General features: G+C 37.7%; 2 protein-coding genes across 3 annotated transcripts; one reads left to right on the top strand and one right to left on the bottom strand.

Annotated features, from left to right (window-relative positions):
- Positions 1 to 5,862: 5,862 nt before the first annotated feature.
- On the top strand, positions 5,863 to 18,891 carry acsl1a (acyl-CoA synthetase long chain family member 1a). Of its 2 annotated transcripts, none has more exons than XM_026303172.1 (21): positions 5,863 to 5,944; positions 9,384 to 9,596; positions 10,568 to 10,682; positions 10,784 to 10,848; positions 10,928 to 11,029; positions 11,296 to 11,395; positions 11,521 to 11,696; positions 11,944 to 11,976; positions 12,125 to 12,176; positions 12,271 to 12,344; positions 13,236 to 13,313; positions 14,047 to 14,181; positions 14,333 to 14,467; positions 14,774 to 14,869; positions 14,968 to 15,040; positions 15,411 to 15,499; positions 16,048 to 16,164; positions 16,331 to 16,474; positions 16,576 to 16,677; positions 16,757 to 16,828; positions 17,180 to 18,891. In XM_026303172.1, exons 1-21 carry the CDS (start codon positions 5,933 to 5,935, stop codon positions 17,318 to 17,320), a joined length of 2,124 nt encoding a protein of 707 aa, XP_026158957.1. In that variant the 5' UTR covers positions 5,863 to 5,932; the 3' UTR covers positions 17,321 to 18,891. The 2 variants fall into 2 exon arrangements, with proteins under 2 accessions (XP_026158957.1, XP_026158956.1); XM_026303171.1 differs by lacking the exon at positions 13,236 to 13,313 and adding an exon at positions 13,366 to 13,443 and having other exon boundaries at positions 5,864 to 5,944; positions 17,180 to 17,320.
- On the bottom strand, positions 17,181 to 23,707 carry primpol (primase and polymerase (DNA-directed)). The gene is made up of 15 exons (XM_026303173.1): positions 23,566 to 23,707; positions 22,948 to 23,229; positions 22,762 to 22,856; positions 22,527 to 22,665; positions 21,719 to 21,866; positions 21,512 to 21,611; positions 21,279 to 21,424; positions 21,022 to 21,184; positions 20,844 to 20,935; positions 20,609 to 20,695; positions 19,709 to 19,817; positions 19,554 to 19,630; positions 19,395 to 19,441; positions 19,047 to 19,265; positions 17,181 to 17,321 (listed from the first exon to the last, which is right to left on the bottom strand). The coding sequence occupies exons 2-14, from the start codon at positions 23,119 to 23,121 to the stop codon at positions 19,050 to 19,052; spliced, it is 1,593 nt and encodes a 530-aa protein (XP_026158958.1). The 5' UTR covers positions 23,122 to 23,229; positions 23,566 to 23,707; the 3' UTR covers positions 17,181 to 17,321; positions 19,047 to 19,049.
- Positions 23,708 to 24,371: the final 664 nt, after the last annotated feature.

The following is a 24,371-nucleotide window of genomic DNA, read 5'->3' as shown; positions in this document are numbered from 1 at the left end:
TGGTGGAAGAAGTTCTGACCCTCCATGACAACAATGTAAAACTATAAGTTTCAAAAGTAAGTGTACTTTTTATGCATAAAATAGGCTCCATTTAATGTATTATCATTTATTTCATTATTATTAATACATTTTATCAAAGTAGCTGGAGATAGCTGCTTTATATGCAGTTAGTTGAACCACCCAGTGGTTCCCTAGTTAGAGGTTGGACTCCCCCAAATGGTCACAATAAATTCTTGAGTCTTCAGGTGATTATATTGCACAAATAAAGGAAAATGTCATTTTTTTCATGCAAGATAATATACTATCCAATTTGCTGTAGAATTAAGAGGACTTTATATTCAATTTAACCTGTTTAAAGGACTGACTCTTGAATCAGGAAAGGATAATGGAGCTGCGGTAGAGTGATGAAAACTGAAATTATAGACAACATTGCTTGGCATTGAACACAAGCTGGAATGACCTCAGTGTGACAGTGGATTATTTATTTCTTAATAAAAATGTGTCTATTTCTCTTAGATAAATGCAGCTAGTGAAAGAGAAAGTACAATTTGCCTCTTGAAATGTAGTGAAGCAGAAGTACAAAGTGGCATAAATTGAAATACTCCAGTACAAGTATAAGCATCTTGAAATTGTACTAGAGTAAATGTAGGCTACTCAGTTACCTGCAGCCACTGAATGTGTGAAAAGTAACTTCCTCTGTGTGCGCTGCTCTGTCACAAATATCGACCAATAACAGCGCGTCTCTCAAACTTCAAGCAGAGCAACGCCGACTCTGATTGGCTGAGAGCTGCACCAGCTGGAAACAATGTAGACCGTCACAGCTGCTGTTGCTTCTTCAAGAACCACGTTCAAATCTCCGGAGCTGCGTCGGCAAACAGGTCAGTGGAAGCGTTTATCGCTTAAAAAAACAAACAAAAAAAAACAACATGCGGTGGAAGATATCTGTTGACTAGTGGTCGTTTGCGGAGCTTTAGTAGAGGCAAGATGCAATACACTCTTTGAAAAAAAAAACGTGAAAAGCCACGTTGAGCTCCATATCATATATTTATATCCGCTTATCTGCAAACATCTCCGGCATGTGCAGCCGCTGTGATGCCTTTCGTCGGCATAGCTCGCTCTTTATGCTATTTATCGATATCACAGAGAAACACGTGGATGTACAGTAACAGTTAACGAAGCTGCCCTGTGAAACACAAACATACGGACACGTTGCATGAGGGCTGTTGGTCGCGTTTTAACACCATAGGCCTACTTTCTTTGTCTTTTTGTTGTTGTTGTTTTTAATATATTTTACTTGTTGTTTGTTCTCCATCTGTTTGCATAGCACAGCCCTGTACACTTACTGCACACGCCACCTGCTAATACAGGATTTTAGTGAGTTTAAAAGTTGGACGGTGCAACCATCAAGTGCATGTCGTGGCACTCCCGCCATATCAATTGTAAGTGCGTGTGAGCGCGCGCGCATATATATATGTATATATAAGTGTGTGTGTGTGTGTGTGTGTATATATGCATATACACACATGTGACAGTATATATATATATATATATATATATATATATATATATATATATATATATATATATGTCTGACCTGGAAATCCTAACCAGTCCTCCTCAGCACACATGGACGAAGAAGCTTAAGAGCTGCACATAAGGAAAGCAAGTAAAGAAGAAGTAAAGAACTAGCCAGAAGTGGGGGGTTTTTTTTTTCACAGTTAAGAATATTTACTAGTTGTGTTTGAGACCTAGTTGCTCCAGTCCGAGCTTTCTTTGGGTTCCAGTTATTTCCACGCATTATGAAAAATAATGGTAAACCTTTGAAACTTGTGTTGCCTGCTGTCATACTAAACAGAAGTCAGAGTTCTTATCCATTCTTGTCAATCTGTGGAAAATTAATCCTCAGTTTGAAAAATCTGATATCTAAAACAAACATATTTGGTAAAGGGTTCACTGAATTGTGTGTGTGTGTGTGTGTGTGTGTGTGCACGCACGCGCTTGTATTTCTACCTTTGGGAGGACCGTTTCAGGGTTTAAACTTAAAAAAAAGACAAGACAAAGTCACACACAAAGCATCCTGTAACAACCCACCCTAATCTCTAAGGTAAATAGTAGATGGAGGAAGTATACTGGTTAGGTAAGCTTATCACAAATACTAAAAACAGGTCACGTGGCTCTGTCATATTGGAATAAAATTCACTGACCTACCTAAAAAGCTCAAATTGTCCACCTGGCTTTTATTTATTTTTTTAAAGAAACATGGTAGAATGTGTAACTTTAGAGATGGTAGTAGGTGGATTTTGCTTTTCTGTCTCCTGTTTCCAGACTTTATGCTAAGCTATGCTAATTGCTGGCTGCAGTTTTATATTTAGTGTACAAACATGAACATTGTATTGGTTTTCTCTCTTAAATTTGACAAGAAAACAAAAGGCCTTATTCTGTAATGTACTTATTACCATGTTAAGTCATTTCTGTCCACATGCCTTCTCCATGCTCTCAAACACTTCGTTGTGGGCGTTAAGGACACAGAAGTTATTGAGAGGTCCAAGTGTTTCTGTTATTTCCTCTCAGTGTGGAAACAGACAAGTGAAACTCTGCATGGAAGTGGCTGACAGATGGTGGTCAGACATTTCTAGTGTAAGGAAGTGAAGTTTTGGAACCTTGATCTGCTCTGTAATGAAGGGAGCAGAGTTTACTTAAAGCAAGTGAGTAAACACATCCAGAACCTCTCACTGTGTTTTCTAGGCTTTTATAGTAGACTGGATGTGATTTGGAAGGTGTTTTATGGCAAATGCCCTCAAACAGGAATGTATGGAAAGTAGCTGTTGTGTTGTGTTCGTCATTTTCCTCTGTTTTCAATAACACTTTTTATAAATTAGCTAATGCTGTCACAAAGGAACATGAGCAGTTGCACTGCAGATATGGGAAGAGAGTTCTGTGACTGTGTGGAATCAATCATGTGTTTTTGCACTTGAGTAAAGGAGAAGCTTTCATAAGAAAAAATAGAAATATGTGACCATCACCCTGTCATGATTAGATGAGATTCAACTTGTTTATTGATTGTTATCCTGTGTGGGATAACATGATGTTTACACAACAGTTAAAAGCAGCTCTGACTGAACTTTAAAAGCAGGAATTTCAGCTTGGGGCAGGATTCAGAAAAGCGTCATGCTTTTATATACATGCTTTTCTTTCTTATGTTGTAGTAAACAGAATATTGTGGATGTTCTGGATTATTGATTGAACAAACTAGTTAATGATGAAGGCATAGTCCTAAGCTTTCTATATTGTCATATTATTATTTTTTTTCTTTTTTAAACATTTCATAGATTGAAGTTTAAATAATGAATTGAAAATAGTCCAAATTTTAATAAGGAAAGATGAGAAGACTGACAATGTGCCATTTTACTACTGTTGGCAGTTCCTTAGCTTTCAACAGAGCCAGACTAACATTGCCTTTTCCTTTGTTTCCAGTGTTTGTGGTTTCCACTAACAGGCTGCTGGCTCCAGCTACATATTTAACATACAGTAGGTCTGCAGTTAACAAGAATAGTTTTTATCCAATAACCAACCAACTACAGCAAATCAAAACCCCACAGACCATGTGATGTTTTCAAATTTCTTGTCTGTGGATCCAGAAATCAGTAACCAAAAAAGCAATGTCCCAAAATGCCCAAGTGTTCCTGTAATAAAAGTGGAAAAATCTGCATTAAGTGAGACGATGTGCTGTATTTTTTTCCACTTCTGTTTAAGGGATAATATGGCTAAAATCATCTGTGAAGAACAAATACAGCCAACTGTCACAATTTCCATCACAGTGGCAATTAGGTTTGACTTCCTTCAATGATTTTATCAATATTTACTAAATAATACATTGATTTCTTTGACCTGCAGTCTAGAGGTCATGTGCTAGTAGCTGCTGACGGGTGCATGACCTTTGTTCCACTTCCCCACCACCTTCCCTCCCCCATACATTTCTCTGCTGTGTGGCCATGTGACTAGAAGTGTATGGTTTCATCAGGAGCGTCGGGATCTGCAGTCGAGTGGTTGTGTTGTGCAAAGTCAGTCTTTGTCTCCTAGATCCCGGGCTTGAATGTGATTGGAGGATGGACACGAGCCGTGCAGAGGGTTAAAGTAGACGTACGACCTCATGCTGAAGCCGCATGAGCTTCAACAACTGCCAAGTACAGTAACTAACAACCTTCCCCCACCCATTTCTCTGCAACTTGTTGCTGCATGTCAGCTGGTCTGATACATTCAGCATATGTGTGAGAGGGTTCGCGTCATCTCTTTGTGTATTTTTTACAGTTTATCATACTTATAAAGAAAATGTGGTTCATCGTTGGCCTTGTAGGATCTCTACACTTTTTGTGTTGTTTTACTCAGCTATATATTGATTCATTCTTCAATTTAGATTCTTTCTCTTGAGGAATGCTGTCCTGTAGAATTATCTTTGAGGTTTTGGCAGCTGGACTGAAGAAGCTCCAACACAAGATCTGATGAATCAGTGACATTGGAATTTCACATTGACAATTTTGCATCATTAGATCTCAGTAAGAAGGGAACCACTGTATGTGGTACTAATTGTCTTCACACCAGGAAGTTGCAGAGAAGCCTGAATGATTTGAAAGTCTAGACTGTTGTAATATGTCTGGGATGGTGTTTTCCATTCTCTTTATGAAGAAATTGTATGCACTGTCAGGTGACCCTGTTTGGTTTGAGGTTGAGAAAGAATTCCTTCCTCTTTAATGAGTTATCTTCAGCAGAAACACTGTAACAATCATTGACCTAACAAAGATGGAGGAGCTGTTGATTTACAGGTGTCGTGGCATTAGGGCTGCAGATTATTTCCGTTGTCCCTTAACGTCCGTTCCAGTTTATGTTATGACATTTGTGAACGCTTCATACCAAATGATTGTGTTTCCAAGAAACCTTTCTTTCCATAAGAAAAGACTATCTTGTTTTTATGTATAGTTTTCCTTTTTCAGTGTTGTCTTACACATATTAACTGGATGAGACATTTGTTGTTTGAGACATGCAGCAATAACATTGGACTACAAAAATGTCATTTCAAACAAGCTACTTGGAAACATTAAAAAGTCATCTGTCATTGTCCCAGCTTTTTGAATCCATTTGTGTGACTGGCCCCTGACAGTTAAAATCATAAGATATTCCATTTGCTGTGATATATGACAAAAAATAAACACTGATAGTCACTTATTTCAGAGGGGACTGTAGTGTTTCATATAGTTTTACTTTTTTGGTTTTAAAGATGTGGCAAAAGAAGCCACTTTCCACTCTTTAAATATTGACTTTCAGACGACAGTTAATCAGCTCTGCATTATTACACAGATCCATAAGCAGCCAAGAGAAAGCTGTGTGTGAGATTTGCAAATGTCCGTCACGTCAATATGGGATTGTGTTTTGTGTGTCTGAAGGCTTCATGTGACAATCCTCCTGCGATGAGGCTCTAACAATGAGCTTATTTGATCTGATGCTCAACTATCAGCTCAAGTGTTGCACAACTTTTGGCTCCTCTTCTGAGTGCACCATCGCTGCAATGAGGAACATGAAGATTTTAGAGGAACTCAAGTGTGACTGACCAGCCGTGTGCCTGTGCGCATGCGTGCCTGCCATTTGTAACTTCCTAGGTTGCTGTGGTTTGGTTTGACTCTTTTTTTTTTTTTTTTTTTCAAAACTACAGCTGTAGTTTGCTTCCAAGTAGTCTTGATGTTCTGTTATAACCCAGCTGTCCTCCCTGCCTCTTTTTTTTTTCCAGTGTCTTGTGTGTGCGCTGAGGTGTGGGGTGACCGGCGAGCTAGCTTCGCCATTGGCTTGTCATCCTTCCAGGCCAAGTATGGAAAGTAGAGGTGGTGGAGGGAGGGGTGGGGTTGTTGGAGTACCTTTTGCTTCAAACAGCTCTCGGCCAAGCATGACACCAGTGGTATGTGCTTACTTGTGACAGAAAGATACATATGCTTATTATGCTACAATTAACCTATTTTCATTCACTGAGTCTGTCACTAGTTTCCTCTGTGGAAGCACTGTGAAATGTAAAAAAGATGTGCCTGATATGTATGTTTTAGAGCCCAAAATGTTTATAAGCAACAGGAAAATATTTAATTCAGAATGATATAAAGGAGTAAAACATAACCTGATATTTCAGAATCTATAAGTAACCAGTTATTAACTTTATACTGGTCATGTTTCTGTTGATTAATTAATCATTTCACAAATTCTGATAAATTTGTCATCACATAAAATTACATATACTTTTAAAAGATTTGGAATAGATTTAGATTTTGAATACCACCCACTACAGTATTTGTGTTACATTGACCCCTGTGCGTTTGTTCTGCTACATTCACAGCTGGTTATACTTGGTTCACTCTCAGCCTTGTCACTTTTTGCTCTCAACGTCAATAGAAAATGTGTAAATGCATGTGCAGTATGTGTTTCTCCCAGTTATCACTTGTTTTATCAGCTGAAATATATAGAAAGAGGTTATAGATTGACTAAACTGTAGCCAATTAAGTTAAAATCTGCTATCCAGCTCAGACTCTGCGCTCATACATTGTATTTATAGCAGTGAAGTAAATATTAGCGCTGAGACATTCTGTGGTATATCAGTATAAAAACAGGTGGATTTGTCAACGTGTCTAACGTGGAACACATAGACTTTCTTGTAATTGCTATGTAAATCTTTGTGACTTGCGTCACTCAGCAACACAACAATGGCACACAGTGTCCAGATGATGTACGACAAGGTGTTGATCATTGACTCTAGCATAAACATTATATGAATAAAAATTCCTGAATCACTTCGTAGGCACCGTTAGGCTACTGTTAAACAATGTGCCGAATATGAACTAACTTAAAAAGATGATCTGCTCTTGTGATGGTGTTTTCAAAAGGATGAACGAATATGACAGTAGTCATGTTTGAAGGGGGGGGGGACTTCTGTGTGTTTAAATCAATCTCTCACGTAATTGCGCTGCAGTGACTGGCTACCGGTGTTTCTTGCATCTGTGTTTTCAGTATGAAAGGGGCGTGTTTCTGCTATTCATAGTTGTGAAAACCTCAGAGGTCTATTAGAGGTCAGTGTGAGTCCTTCTAATAGCAACTGCTACAGCACAGGGCCTTTCAGATAAACCATACCTCTCCCCCTTTGGACACAGTCTCTACCTTTCTTTATATACACAGTGAGTATACAGATTTATTTTATCTTATCAGCGCTGGACTTGTTCTTTAATCCATTTTGTTGCGTTAAAGACTTTTCTGGAGCTGACTTTAGAGTGGTCTCGTCAGTCACATGCAAGACTTATAGGGGGATTTTTTGAGATGTTTTTGATTTCTCTATATATTTTGTATTATATTATATATTTTTCCATGTAAAACAAAAAGAACCAACCATGTTGCTCATACTTTTGAATGGATAGTTTTAGTATAAAAACAGGATGATATTTTATCATTTCATTTTAACTGCAGTTTGCTGCATTCCTGTTGTAATTTGAAGTTTAGTGAAATATAATCAACCTGTTTGACAGCATTTGTATAATGCTAAAACCCAGTTGGCACCACTACCCTATGTCACGGGTCCACTGTTAATAATAGAAGTAGGTGAGAAGTCAATTGTTACCTCCATGATGGTGGTGGTGGTGGTGGTGCACTTGTTCATTTACCTACACAGCTGTTACCTTCCAGTCTAGAGGTCATTGTGTTGAATGTGATGGACATAGAGCCGGTCAAACAACATAACAAATGCAAACAGGAAAGAAAGGCTCATCTAATTTCCATTTGATTTAGGCCATCCTTTGACTGTACTAGAACAGAGCCATATATCCAGAGCCATGTATTTGAAGATAAGGGTTTCAGCATAATAAGCAAATTTCTTAAACATTACAACCGGAAATCCTCACTTCCCTTCAGACACAGTTGTTGGTTTGGTTTGTGCAATGTCTGAGGCTGTACACATATGTCTCTGTGTAGCTTGTGTTGTGTGAAATGTGTGGAGTCTTATTTCCTTCCTGCATTTTTGTTTCCAAGTGCAAAGCTGCTGAATAGGAGAGGACATCTTCTGTCTGACCAGAAACCTATCAAGAAATCTATAATAAATCAGATCTGTAAAATCTATGTAAGGCGAAGAAACGATCTTATATAAGGATTCAGATGTCTGATCATCTGAATCATTCACTTTATTGATCATTGTTATACATATAAGGTTGAGTTTAAATACCACATTTGAATGACTACAAAAACAAGAATAGCTGAGCAGTGAATCAGTATGACATGGTGTAGTGTATACATTAAATAAGAAGTGGTGGACCATCACAGAGCTGAACACTGCAGCTGCTGCATTGTCATGCCCTGAATGATTCACTGTGGCTCTACTGGCTTTATTTTGATTGTGGTGTTACTACGTCAGTGTGTCAGAGTTGGATGTTCATGTCGGTGCTGCATTAGAAAAGGAGTACAAGAAAGCTGAGAAACAATACTACAAAATGTTTTGACTTTGGAACACCTTTTGGCATCTGGAGTTTACTGGGAATATTCGTAGCTGTGGTAGCTGCTGATTTCCATCCATAAATATTTTAACAGTTTAGAGCAGTAAACTGGGATGCTCCAGTGCTTCAGACATAATTTGTAATTTTGTTGAAAGTTGGGCTGCAATCGGCAATTATTTTCATATTTAGTTAATCTGCTGACTATTTTGTTGGTTAATTAATTTAACCATTTGTGTATAAAAGTATCAGAAAACACTATCCCAAGGTAATGTTATGAAATGTCCTGTTTTATCCAATCAGACATCCAAAATATAAAAATAATCCATCTGCTCTAATGTTGTGTTCAAGATGCATTTTTTTGTTATCTACACCTTCACTGTCACACTAGCATTAAAGACAAAAATTGTATTGTAAAATAAAAGTTTAAAATGAGTTAATATTAGGAAAGAAAATAATGCATGTAAATATATAAATGGCCTCCAACTCTGAATGAGACCACTGTTGTTGTTAATGAGATCGTGTGGGCTCTTGAATTATTATAATGGTCTTAGAACAAAACAAAAACAAACAAAAAACAATGATGAAAAGACAAAATAATGTGTCCTGTTGTATTACCACATCCTGGAGGAACACTGAGGGAAAAGCATTAAACAGAAACATCCCCTCACAAAGAAAACCTTTTCCTGGGAGGTTATTGGACACATTAGGAACAGAACACAAAAGAGGCTTTTATACATTACAGAAAAAAGTTTTGATTATTGCTTCATCAAACAGCTAGTAATCATATATATGAGCTTATCTGGAGCAGAGACATGTATGGAGAAGAAATTAACATTAAAAGTTTCCACATTGAATGTTCTGCTCTGGTTTTCCCTTCAGGGTCAGTGCAGAACAGCCATGCAGGCTCAGGAAGTCCTCAGACAGCTGCGGATTCCCGAGCTGGATGACGTTCGGCAGTACATGCGTGGCTTACCCACCAATGCGCTCATGGGTATGGGTGCCTTCGCTGCCATCACCACCTACTGGTTTGCCACCCGACCGAAAGCCCTCAAACCGCCATGTGACCTCGGTCTGCAGTCGGTGGAAATACCAGTAGGTCATCTCTCTTCTAATTTTCTTAACTATAGTCATAACAGATGTCCTAAATCATTGGAAATCCTAAAACGCACACACACACAAAAGACATCTGCTTATGCACTGGGTTGTAATGCTGTGTGCTAGAGAAATTACTGAAGCATGATTCATGTACTGGAACGCAAAAGAAAAACTAGACATCAGATCTCATTCAGGAGGAATGCTAACGGGATCCTTTGCAGGAGCTTAATCACAGGTGATGTTGGTGCAGTTTTTCAGATTACATTGCTTTGACATCCTCACTCCCTAGGGCACCTAAAACAATATCTGTTTATTATCATTCCTCTACAACATTCTAACAAGGCACCTCTAGAAGGCATTACATGCTTTAACGATTTTAGATATGGATGATAAATGATTAACCAAAGCTTAATTTGAAATGTTTGAGTTGCCAAATTCAGTTACTGGGTTGTAAAAATAAATAAATAAATAAATAAAAATTAAATCCCTCTGGTTGGTGTTTATCCTCAAGTAGACTTTTTTTTTTTGAATACCTTGACAATTGGCCCTTGACTTTCCAGAAAAGTTGTTAGTCCAAAAGAGCCATGATATACAGTATAATGGCAGATGTTTGTGAATGAACCAACCGACTTAAAACTGGTGTGTGCCATAACAGGAATCGACACAATATCAACTGAAGGGGAAAATAAACAGCTTTGATTTCAGTATTGCTCTCTGATACACAGAGGTCACAGTACCTGTGCTGAAACAAATAAATCTAGAAAAGACACCAAATTAATAACTACTAAGTGTCTCTGTGCTGACCTGCAGCTGTTTCATCATGAACTGTATAGGATGCATGTTTGCATGGTTGTCAGAGTATCAGTACAACACATCTTCCTGAGTGTAGACATAACACAAAATAAATCAGTTTTATGCAGGTTCTTACTTGTGTTTACAATAAGAAAACTGTCAAATTCTCCTCACAGGGGGGACAACGCGCAAGAAGATCAGTACTGAACGATGGCGACAAACTCTTGGAGTACTACTACAGCGATGCACGCACAATGTACGAGGTGTTCCAACGAGGGCTCAGAGTGTCAAGTGAGTGCTGTGTGTCAGTTAGATATGGGATTCCCTGAAGACACTGATGCACGATTCTTCCAGTCAGTTACGATAAATGTGAGCTTTATCTGCTCTCACAGATAACGGACCTTGTCTAGGATCAAGGAAGCCAAACCAGCCATATGAGTGGCAGTCTTACAAAGAGGTAAGCAACACACACAAATAAATCTAGCATATTTCTTTTCTCACAATGCTCAACTACTTTTTTTTTTTGTTTTGCACAGGTGGCAGACAGAGCAGAGTATGTGGGTTCTGCTTTTCTTCACAGAGGACACTCTTACACAGGAGACAAGTTCATTGGCATTTTTTCTCAGAACAGACCAGAGGTAAAACAAATACATACCTGCCCGGGAACCAATGCAAACACAACAAAAGCAGGAAATACGGACTTGATTAAAGCAATGATATGAATAATGTCTGAAGATCTTTTTAGTTTTGCAGTAGGCGCATTATCACTATATCATTAGACTAAAAGTAGCCACCTTTTGATAGTGGTTTGTATGATATGAAAATGTATCACTTGCAGATGTTGCTAGGGCATTTTTATAGTATTTTATTTTTATTAATGTTTACCTATTTTCTTGTCTCAAAGTGGACTGTTTCAGAGCTGGCCTGCTACACATACTCCTTGGTGGCAGTCCCACTGTACGACACACTCGGCACAGAGGCCATCACCTACATTATTGACAAAGGTACACAAAAGGGTACCTTTACACGCTAACAGCACACCACCTGCGGGGCAATCATGGTGCTTTAGATCAAGGATGCTGATACTGATAGAAACTAAGAGCTTAATTTGGTGCCATCTGTTTTTCAGCTACCATCTCAACAGTGATCTGCGATGTACCTGACAAGGCCCGGATGATTCTGGACTGTGTCAGTGGGAAAGGGCGAACAGTGAAGACAATCGTGCTCATGGAAGCATTTGACAGCGAGCTGGTGACCCGAGCAAAGGAGTGTGGCATAGAGATCCTGAGTTTGACGGAGTTTGAGGTTAGACTAACGAACAAGTCTTTGTTTTTTGTTTGTTTTGTTGTTTTAGATTATATACTCAAGAAGGTTTCTCAACTGTATTATATTTATATAAATTTTATCTGTATTTGCATATCTGTAACCATCAAGAGATGTTTTGGGAAACTGGCAGAGCCTCTCTTTGCCTAAACTAAAATGGATGGGGGTAAATAATTGTTGCTTCATGTATACACATTATTTCTAACTCTACATTTTGTATTCTTTCCAGGCCATAGGTAAAGCTCACCACCAGAAACCAGTGGTAAGAAGAGCACACTTTACCTGTTGATTACATTAATTATCAGGACATTGTCTGAAAGGGAAATTGTGTTTTGCACTTCACAAAGATGTAGCACCATGCACACTTCAGACGTCATGTGCATTAGCGTAGATTTGTGCTTTGCTTACAGCCCCCTAAACCAGAGGACCTCGCACTCATCTGCTTTACATCTGGAACCACAGGTAATTATAAAACCTGTTTTTTTTTTTTTTACTTTTAACATTTTAAAGATGTTATTTTATTATTGCATAATCCTGACCTTTAATCGCTTTTTAGGATTCCCAAAAGGGGCAGTGATCACACATGGAAATATAATCTCCAACACTGCAGCTTTCATCCAAGTAACAGAGGTAATCATCTATATCTGCTCTGAGTTGTTTTGTTTCAAGATGGATGCTTGTTTAACACTGTTCATACAAATCTGAGTCACCTTTTAGGCAACACATAACCACCAACCTCTAGACATAGGGTACATACTGTTTTATCCTAAATGATCAGAAAATAATTTGATATTATGTAGTGCAGTGATGATGCAGCAACTTACAGAGCGCCTTTTTTATTTGTGGGCCTTTATTATCCATCCATCTATCAATCATCTACCGCTTATCCTGGAACACCCAGGGTCGTGCCGACCTGGAGCCAATCCCAGCTGACACTGGGTGAGAGGTGGGGTCCACCCTGGACAGATGACCAGTCTATCACAGGGCTGACACACAGAGACAGACAAACAAACACATCCACACAAATTGAGAGTCACCAGTTAGCCAAGCCCCAAACTGCATGTCTTTGGACTGTGGGAGGAAGCTTGAGTTAACCGGAGAAAAGCCAGGCAGACACAGGGGAGAACATGCAAACTTCAGAAAGGCCCCAGTGTTGAATGGGACTCGAACCCAGAACCTTCTTGATGTGAGGTGACAGTGCTAACTGACATTCCACCTACTATTTTTATGGAAAGCAAAAAAATATGTACACTGAAAAATAATAAATGTAAAAAAATAAAAATAAAATAAAATGTATTTTAATTTGCTAGAAAAACATGCATACAATCCTCCTTTTGACCCCGCAACCTAAATTGTGCCTCATCAACTTGTGAAAGCAAAACCCTTATGTGATCTGGTTTGATGCCCCTTGCTTAAAACCTAAAATCCCTGTCTCACTCAGGTTGACCCTCTTTGACTCTGATATTTTCCTGTCCTTCCTGCCTCTGTTCCTCTGTTCTCCTCCCACTGTATGGTGCCCAGGGCTCACTGCGGCCCAACTCTAAAGATGTAGTCATCTCGTTCCTCCCTTTGGCTCATATGTTTGAGAGGGTGGTGGAGGTACAGTATGCCAAGCTTGACTTGCATGTGTTTTTTTGTGTGTCCTCCACAGATACACTGCATGCTGAACCTCCACGATATTCATATATCCTATCTCCCCCTAGCTCACATGTTTGAGAGGGTTGTACAGGTATGTTTTGGACTTGTTTACTGTCATGTTTGTTGCTTAATCAAATCATGGGTAGACATCAAAGACTCATTCAATTGTTTTCATGGTAACAAATAGTGCTAACTCACTTGTGGCTTTTTGAGTCACAATTTTAAAGCTGCTGTATTCTGTGATGTAATGTAATGACTGTAATTACTATATTTTATTTGAGAATGAGAAAAATTACGTCACATTTCCTGGTATGTGGCTGTGATTTCTTTTATGCTGTTCTTCATATTCTTTGTCTTAGATTTTTTAAAATATAAAAAAATCTCTGGAATTGAACATAAAGTATGTAATAAAGTGTGAGTGTTGTGCATCCTGTCAATACAGGTGTCAGAACCTGTGTAAAAAAAAAAAAAAAAAAGTATGAATTCATGGGAGGAAAAATGCAGCAGACATGTTGCCTGTTGCTGGACTTCAGGTCCCAGAAGCATTTTGACTTTCACAGAAACACAGCAGATTGTAGTTTCTGAATGTCAGAGTGGTTTAAATAACAATGTGTGACAACAATGCCCCCTTGTGGCCAACATGTCACACTGCTTTAACCTGCATGAGTAGAAATAAACTGCTCTCTCTCTTCAGGGTGTCATCCTCAGCCAAGGGGCTCGAATTGGCTACTTCCAAGGGGATATACGACTTTTGATGGATGATTTGAAAACACTGCAGCCAACAGTCTTCCCTGTGGTCCCACGTCTTCTCAACCGCATGTTTGATAAGGTCAGACAGTTTTTGTTAGTCATGTTAAAAGTCTACAAACATTATTTCTGTTTTTGAAAATCATCAGAAATGTTCATTGTGCTAATAATTTTGTTTCTTTTTTTATTCACTATCCTTTTTCATGTTTAATTTAAAACATGATTCTCTACAGGTATTTGGTCAGGCCAACACGCCTCTGAAGAGATGGCTGCTTGATTTTGCTTTCAGGAGGAAGGAGGCAGAGATGAAAAGTGGTGTGATGAGAAAAGACAGTATGTGGGACAAGCTCATCTTCAGAAAAGTACAGGTAAACATGACATGTTGAGCAGTTTTTATTCATGTTTTCAATATTAAATGGCTTCGGAAAAATATATCAGGGGAAATATGGAATATTGCTATATCTGACATATTCCTATAACTATTCAATAGATTGTTTGTGTACATATTTTTCCGTAATATTTTTCTTACTTTCTTTTAAGGTTAAATATACATGCTTAACAATGTGACATATTCCTTAATGTAATTTAAATATTTGTGTTGCTGCAGGTTTTATGATGCATAATAAATAAAGATTAATGATATGTCAGTCTTAGTGTATGTTCCACTTTTGCAGGTGAGTCTGGGTGGTCGGGTGAGACTCATGATTACCGGAGCAGCACCAGTGTCCCCGACCATCCTAACGTTTCTACGGGCTGCCCTGGGCTGTCAGGTGAGCCACATCCACAAACCCATCTCACTGAGTGTTTGGCAGTTTTTAAATCAGTAACTGTGAATGAAAGTAACTAACAACATCCACTGCTTTTCTAGTTTTATGAAGGCTACGGTCAAACTGAATGTACAGCTGGATGTACAATGTCAATGCCTGGAGACTGGACAGCAGGTAAAACTAAAGATGTCCTTTTAACACTAGAACTGCCGGGGGGGGGTCTTTAACCTCCTGCTGCAACATCAGCAATAACAAAAATGTAATTTTGTAATTTATAATTTGTACAATTCAGTTAATTATTTTTGCATAGCATTTACCAATTAAAAAGGTCTTATGCAAGTTCACATTACATTAGGCTGCAAGCTACCATAAACTGAGAGATCAACTAACATGTCACGTACCATGTTACGTCACGTCACATTTTTCATCATATATTTTACTGGTGCTGTTGTCTATTCTGCAATATTGTAGCCTATGTGTGTGTGTAATCTATGCAGTCATTTATTTGAATCATGAAACTGAATTGTAACTGTTCTGTCTGCAGGTCATGTAGGGCCTCCTCTGCCATGCAATGTTGTCAAACTGATAGATGTGGCAGAAATGAATTACCTTGCAGTCAACGGAGAGGGAGAGGTAATAACTGTACTTCAGTATCAAATATAGTGTAGTTGAGGAAAATATATATATATACATATACATACACACATATGGTATTTGTAGTATTTCAGTTTCAGACTTGGAGGGTAATGCAGATTATTTTGATATGAACATTATAGAGCAGTTATTGTTATAGAGCAATAGAGGCATATTACTTCATTCAGTGATCACAACTGCAATGTTATGAAACAATTGCATGTCTGTAACACCTATGGTAAAAAAAGTATACAGGGTTTAAACTCCTCTTAAACTTTTAATTCACACATCGTGTCCAACCAAGTGCAACATCAGGAATACATTGGAGACTTGGGTTTGTAGCATTATTTCCATTTTTTTATTACAATAAACACCAGATAAAAGAGTAAATATCTTTTAGCAACTACAATAAGAATTGAGCAAAGCAGCAATGTTTAGGAAAATAAAGGACAGGATCAATCATAAAAACACAAAACTCATTTACAGAAATTTAACAACAAATAATATGAAAATATTATCTTATATATCTTAAATATCTCTTGCTCTAGGTGTGTGTCAAAGGACCAAATGTATTCCAGGGATACCTCAAAGATCCTGAGAGAACAGCTGAGGCAATCGACAAGGATGGATGGCTGCACACAGGAGACATTGGGAAATGGCTTCCTGTAAGCAAACAGGCTGGAAAGCCCTGGTTTTCTCTGTTGTGGGTAGATGGTGTAAATGTAGTTTTCAGGAACAATCTAAATACATTAGGTCTACTAACACAACATTAGTTGCAACTTCATGTCAAGTTAAAGTTCTCTTTTGGTTATATGTTTCTGCCTTTTTTAGAATGGCACTCTGAAGCTTATTGACAGAAAAAAGCACATTTTCAAGCTGGCACAAGGAGAATACATCGCCCCGGAAAAAATAGAAACCATCTATAATCGCAGTGATCCAGTGGCCCAGATATTTGTTCACGGTGATAGCCTACAGGTCAGTATTTTATTTTAGTCAAACTTGTTAAACTCCAAATTTTTATCCATTTCTAGCACTTTTGGCATTGATCATAAAATTATTTATGCTGTGTTTTTAAGGCATGCCTCGTGGGGATAGTGGTACCTGATCCTGACCTTTTGCCATTTTGGAGCAAGAGAAAAGGGATTGACGGATCCTACTCTGAACTGTGCAATAACAAGGTAAGATTTATTTCCATCAGCAGTGCAAACACACAGCACTTTTTCTCCACATACCTAACATTTTCCTAACTGTCTTTAGGATGTGAAGAAAGCCATACTGGAGGACATTCTGAGGTTGGGCAAAGAAGCAGGACTCAAATCTTTTGAACAGGTGACTGCTGCTAAGTTTAACTTAAAAATACAATTCTTTGTTGCTCATCTTCACATCAGAGTTGAAATGACTAGTTAATTGAATTCACTGAATAAATTTTAAAGACTAAATTGATAATCCTAAAAAAATTGCAGCTTTGCAAGTGTTATAGGTCCAGCCTATGAAAGTGCTGCTCTTCTTTGTACATTTTAATAGTAAAATAACATTTTTTTAGGTTTGTTAAGGAAGCAATTTCAAAAATATCACCATTAAAAAAAAATTTGTTTGGCCACTTTATAGCTCATAATAAATAAAATACCATATACCCTAAAATAGTTGTTTACTTTTTGTCATTCCTTTTTTCCTCGGCAGGTCAGAGATATTGCATTATACCCTGAGATGTTTTCTGTCCAGAACGGCCTGCTGACGCCCACTCTGAAGGCCAAGAGGGCTGAACTTCAGAAACACTTCAGAGAGCAGATTGATGAACTTTATGCCAAAATTAAAATGTGAGCTGCGAAAAAGAAAGGTGACAATCATTTAAAGTACACAGCCAAAACCAAAAACTTTTATATTTCTGCCAGTGATAGTCTTTGCAGTTTGGGGCTGGATACTAAGATACTCTGAAGTATCATTTGGCTCTGCTTCAAATAGTAAATGTACAGATAAAATGCTCCTGCTAACACTGGCTAATTACTCCACAATATACACAAGAATAGGGGTTTAAAGGATAAAAGCAGTATTTTTCTAAATTAATAACCAGTTGACTCTATTCATGGTTAATGTCTGTCACTTTTCAATCTGGATTAGCTTGCCTGTTTTATAGGCCTCTGTTGTTCAGAAACCGTTAAATACCCATGAATACGTGTTTCGTTATTTGTCCAAAATGTTTTCCCAAAGGCTCCTATAGGCCATCTGTTTTTACAGGATGAAGTATCCTCAAGCTCTCCACTTTGTTGACAGTCCACTAGTCTTTGAAAATGTACAACTAATGGAGCAACATCTTGAGAGAGTACCCAACTATCAACAAAGCGAGACTCACATGGAGAACTGGTACATATTTTGACAGCTGTAAAAACTGATAAGTCCATCTGAGCCATTGGGACAACAATTTTAATAAATAAACGCCTCATGTGTTTCCTAATGAATTAACTTCAACAGCAACAGGGGTCTACGAAACAGGCCAACGAGCATGTCCAGGCTGAAGACTGAGACATTAGCCATGAGCAGAGGTGATTCATTGTTGGCTTTAGTGTCTAACGATGGAGTGTTGAAAACACTGTTGATACAGTAAACGACTGGCCTTTAATTCCTGGGAGATGAAGAAAAAAAAAAAAAAAAAACTATAAAAATGCTTTTTAAAAGTGACAAATATTGACAATTTATATACCAGACTGTTTTGGTTATCTATTTAAGTCGGTATTTAATGTTATCATTACACCTGTAAATAGTGTATCTGCTGAAAAACTATACTTGTATGTAGAGTATTGTGCCTGAGGCTCTGCAAATGTAAATCCCTGCATTCCCATGTTTTTCAGTGCTGTAGACTTAACAGACTGATGAACCAGTTTTAGTGCACAATTTGAGCTAGAAGCCTATAGGGAATCATGTTGCTTAACTGAAATTTTGTGATTATTTGGGCTGTTTTCTTTAAAACACTGCATGGAAAATACTTGTTACATACTGTACATGCTGCTCCTTTTACATGTCCATTTCAAATTTCAAGGAGCACGATAAAGCAACATAGTTGAACTGCCAGCACTTCTTAAAATTTTAAAATATTTTTTTCAAAATATGAATTCCAGGTTATTATCAACATTTTTAAGTTAATGCATGATCAATTAAAAAACAAAACAAACAGCCTTTTGTCAAATAGAATAACATCTCAGCAGTTTAACACAAGATTGTTGTTGATTGATTTTTTTTTTTGCTGAACAATGATTGTTATGCACAATGATGACAAGAAGTCTTTTAGGCATATTCATTTTTTAACAACTTATGAAAAGGGCAAAGGACACTTCTGTGCACGAGCCTCAAGTACAGTATCTCTGTCAGTTGTACCAAATAAATGCTTTCTCCACAAATTTAGTTTTTGTCTTTTATACTGGCAAACATTTTTATGGATCCCTAAATGTTTTGATAGCATTGCAGTACTACATTTTAGGGTGGTTGTTAAAAAACTTAAAGTGATCCAAGTGTGGTAGATGCTATACAGCTATTGAAAAATAACAAACCTCACCTTTTACTGTGAATCAAACTCTGCCATGCACTTAAGAAGAAGCTGATCTGAGATCTCCCCACTGTTTTGTTCAAAGTCCTCCAGGCTCTTTAAATAGTCCTGGTCATCCTGTGCATCCCCCCAGATTTCAGCAGATTCCTCCTCTGGGGTCTGGCTTGATGCCTGGCTGTGTTCAATGTTGCCATCTTCATCCATTAAGTAAGCCTGGTCCTCTTCATCCTGTCAGACGCACAAGACATGACACATCTTATGAAAAACTGCACGTCTTTGACATTTCACAGAGGGCAGGCAGGATTTCCTGGTATATATTCACTTAGTACAATGCTAGTTAAAACAAAGCAAACTAACCAGCATCATGATGTAGCTGATACAGATCTCCTGTGGCAGTGGGTAACCTTTAACAGAAAAAAAAAAATCTTAATCTCAAATAGGTTGTATTACCACAATTTTGCAGTTTATTTTGTGCCCTTGCCTGTGTGGCTTTCAGTTCTAATGGCCATAACCTACTTGAGGACCTGAAGTTCCTGCAGTCAGGATCGTGACACTTCTGGTACCACACTTCCTCTTTGAGATCCACGACAATCCTGCAGAAGAGAATTAGATCAAATCAGAAGGATGTAGTGCATTTAAACAGTCTGCAAAACATGTAACACTCTACGTACATGATGTTGTTGCTTTTATGAAACCGTTTCACATTTTCACACCAGCGATATTTGGCGATATCGTAGACAAGCAGATGTTCTGCGGCAAAGTAGTTCCATCGTCTGATGCCTATTGAGGTAAACATAAGAGATATGGCACTGCATAGTACACTGACAGTGGTTGGCTGGGTGGTTTCAGTACACACTTTGCAACACAAGAAATGCTTCAGTAATATACTACATTAAGACAAAGAATGGTGAAAAATCTAATAGAATATTATGACTATTTGAATTATACTATGAAACTTTTATGTTAATAGAATGACTATTTCAGACTAACTTATTATTTATTAGGTCCACCTAATTAAAACTAATGCAGTCTAATATAACAGTCCTAACAGAAATGTTCACATCATGAAGACCATAATTTTCAGTTCTTATTAAAAAGTTGCTGATTTAACTTAATTATTTTGGAGGACGTATACTGCATCACCCTGACAAGTGTTATTTTGCCCACACTGTTTTTATCTGTATAGAGGCAAAATACTAGAAACACATTTCAGTACAGTTCCATAGCTTCACAAACTATTTTCCAAAATGATCAACTGAATGAACAGTTCTCTGAAACAGTTCGTCACAAGTGATAATGGTGAATTTTTATTCAGGACTGTGTCATTAAACTGAATTAGTTTTAGCTAGATGCATCTAAGATGTACCTAAAGCGTACAGCACTCACAGCATAATATCAATATTATATGGCTATAAAACCAAGCTCTAATATACTGTACACACTGTTTTAAAGGATATGCATTTTACTGCAAAGCATCAGAAATGTGTGCTGCCCAAACACTGAACTGGTCACTTTTTTTCAAGAATGACCGATCTTTTGCAAAAGTTATCTTGCATCAGCCAAAAACTTACTTCCTTGTATGCCGTCCTTTTTAACCACTGTTAACATGAAGGTGTCCACTTCTCGGTGAGGGGATGACAGGCAGCCAGAAAGTGAATCTGCAGGTAATGGAGGGCTTCATATATCAAAAATATGTATATTGAAAACTATGAGGGCAAAACTGGGTATAGTATTTACAACAGATGTAGGCTGCTTATATACACTAATACATAGGTGTGTATACATGGTATCTCAGTTCAGTCTTACCTGGATTTGTGGCTGATGCCTGACTGGACCTTGAAGTTTTGCTGTCCTTGGTTTCTGGGGGATCCCACGTAAGAATTCTCTGACCTGTGAAACTGAGAATGGACAGACATGAGCTCTGCGTGGCAGCTTATGAATGACAATATTTTCAGCAGAGAGAAAATTAGTTTAAGGTGTTCACCTCACATTACAGACTAAGGAAGCCAAGAATATGCTTTCTTCTGTAGAGATCCCCTTCTCAGCTTTGGCCGTAAAATGATTCTCGTCTGCCACAGTGAATGCAGCGTTCTTTCCCACTTTTGATGACTTGTAAAGACGGAAATTTCTGTTCTTGTTGTACACACCTGGTTTTTTAAATTATAACCATGATTATATATCCATAAGCACATGTTAGCCAGGCTGACAGAAATATGTACAAAAGCTTGTGATTTCTCTTACCAAGATCAACCAAGAGACAGTCTTGGCCTTCTTTATTTTTCACCTGGAGGAAGCTGAGGTCTTCATGCTTACGCCTCTTTGTCTGTGGGTTTTCAGTCTCATCCTCTGACATTGCTGTCTTCTCCTCAGGAACACCATGTGCTCTGCTGTCCAAACATTGGTGAGTTACAAGTTATACTTAGTGAGGATAGTGGAGAAATTAGAATATGCTTTCACAAACATAAAAAACTGACTGTGTTTTACTGTTTTCTGCCACTGAATTCATCCCAAGATTCCAGCTTCCACTTTTGGGTGTGTTCAGGACTGGTTGAAGAACTGCATGTATAAACCCACCTACAAAAAATAAAATAAAATTAAACAACCAAGAACAAAAAACAGAATATTATCTAGGCACAATGAAGTAAATTGTGTTTGTTCCTGTCCTGCAAAGTTGAACATACCAACATGTATGTTGTCTTTAAAAGCTGCATTTTGGAGGTTGAAAATGAGATGTTGACTGAACTTCTCTTCTGTGCTGGAGTCTAGATTGAGGACATTTTTGGCAGAGCATTCAATCCCATAAACTTCCTTTAGCTTGTCACAGACATACTGTCAACAAACAAAAAGACAGGGATATAATACTGCATCCATATATAAGTAGATATAGCAAGATAAGCTACAGTACACAAAATCTATTCAGATATTCCTCCCAAAGGACAGATTTCACTATCAGAAGCAACTTAAAACAGTAAGTTTCACTGTTTAGCATTCTGACATTATTTCTAAAGTCAGTACCCCCAGTCTACTAATCATCCTCTGCTCATCAAAAGTAATAGTGAATGATATGCCTGTGCAGAAATTCTTATTTTTCTACTTTCCTTTCCTCAATAAATCAAGACAAAAAAATAAAAAAATCACATCTGGACATACTGTACAGTATCGGACTATGTTCATAGTGAAAGCTATGCAGGGGGGTAGACTATTTCATATGATAGTTAATTGAAGATGTGAAGATGCTACATTGAGCTCTTGGTCAGGCATATGCAGTATTTTTCTGACATTTTAAAAACTAAACGATTAATAAAAAAAAATAATTAAATGGCAATGAAAAGAATTATTGGAATTATTGTTAGTTTTACAACTTTGGCATTATAATTGATGACAAGCTGCAACAACTGAATCTATCTCTAGGTGGAGCAAACTTTTCACTAAAATATGTCTGAGCAGTAGCAAGATAAATTATTAATGAAAACCAAATATGTATCCTACCTGGATAAGAGAAGACACCATAGTTTTCCCATCAGCACTTTTGTTGGAGGGTTTGTGGAACTCCAAATCAAAGTAAAGCTTACAAACAGCACCTTCTGGTATCACCTCATAGCAGTGCATCAAAGACTGAGTGTAGGTCCTGAAAAGAAATCAAGAAGCAATTGGCCATAATTATTGTTGCCTTTTTCCTCAAAAGCAGATGTACCTCATTTTGTGATGTAGAGCTGATATTTACCTGTAGTAGTGCCACAGCTCACTGTAACTGGTAACCAGGTAGATCCTTTGACCCACAAGCTCGTTTTCTTTTTCAAGGGCAAAAACATGTACAGACTAGAGAATACAAAGCACAAACGTCAACAGGACGTCAAATCTGAGGTACAGGTTAACTAAATAATCCACCCTCAACAAAGTCTTGTGTTACCTCTTTGCAGCTCTGAGCGAAGCTGATAGCCATACTCTGACGAGGGAAGAGTTTCCAGACGGAGGAAGGCTGCAATGGCCACAGTCGAGGTTTGTAGCGTGTGGCTAGAGGATTGAGCTGAAACGACTGAGCAAGCTGCTCAACCTTCTTCAGCCTGTCTCCCCACTTATTCATCCTCAGTTGCTACTTAACCACTTTACATATAACCCTCTGTCGCACTTAAAAGGCAACTATTTCATCATTTGTTCAGCTCCAAATTTAGATCAGCTGGAGTGCAGCACCCTGGAATTGCCAGAAATCCAGTGACAAAATAAAAATCCACAATCAAACAGCAACATGAACTAACTTACATCCTCCAAAATAAACATGCAACAGCATCTATAAAACAGTTTAACACAAGCTCACTACTTCATTGCAGGGTTTTTATATTAGGTTGCCTTAGCTACTGAGGAACCTGTTTAGTATCGAATATATGATAAAACATAACACAAAAAAAAACTCAGCTAACCTCAACAGCTAGCTAACCCTCCCATTAGCTCTGCTATCACGCGCTTACGTCGCTCAAAACTCAACGACACTCCAAGTTTATCGGTAAAACCGCCATGTAAGTTTTATTACCGTTGAGTTTCCGTCAAATAATCGATGCAATCACTTCTCGCTTGGTGAAAACTTGTAACAAACAGAAACACGACGCGAGCTTCGTTACAACAGTTTGTTTAGGTTTTCGCGCGTGTAAAAGCAGAAACAACGCCACTTCCGGTTCCAAAAACGTGTCGCGTCACACAACAAAACAAGAAATCCGACTACATTTTTCAAAATAAAAGCTTATCACGGCACTTGCATCGATTGAATGAAGGTAAATGTGTCCATAATTAAATGTTAACATGCTGAATTTATAACCGATGTTCCAGCAGTTTGATTTGTTACAAATGCCAGAACCGTATTTTTAGTGTAGGGTACTTTGTTACATTAAAATTTGTGGTTTTAATTCCAGATCACTTTATCTTTTGTAGATTGTAACTGCAAACTTTCAAACTTGCAAAAAAATAAAAATATTAAATATACAAATATATAATATATAACAATATACGTATATGAATATGAAATATTTACATATAAATACAATACATTTTTCAAAGGCAATATAATTATTTTAATTTCTGGCTAAATCTGAAATATTTACATTTTATTTCACTTAATTTAAATTGAATATTTATACATTGTATAGTGTATCAAAAGGGCTGTGCAGTTTTAACAGTTACACATTCTGGTAACCCAATCTTACATTTATGTACAATTAAAAAGCATCAAGAAATTACATTGCACTGTATCTGTATAGAAACACTTTGCCAATTGCGCTAACTTTGCAAATATAGTTTGAAAAAGGAAAACCTTATGGGATCACCCCTTCCTTTAAACATTTC

The sequence above is a fragment of the Mastacembelus armatus genome, chromosome 1, assembly GCF_900324485.2.
Source record: "Mastacembelus armatus chromosome 1, fMasArm1.2, whole genome shotgun sequence".
In the NCBI taxonomy this organism is placed as follows: domain Eukaryota; kingdom Metazoa; phylum Chordata; class Actinopteri; order Synbranchiformes; family Mastacembelidae; genus Mastacembelus; species Mastacembelus armatus.
This window is presented reverse-complemented; position numbering and strand designations above follow the sequence as displayed.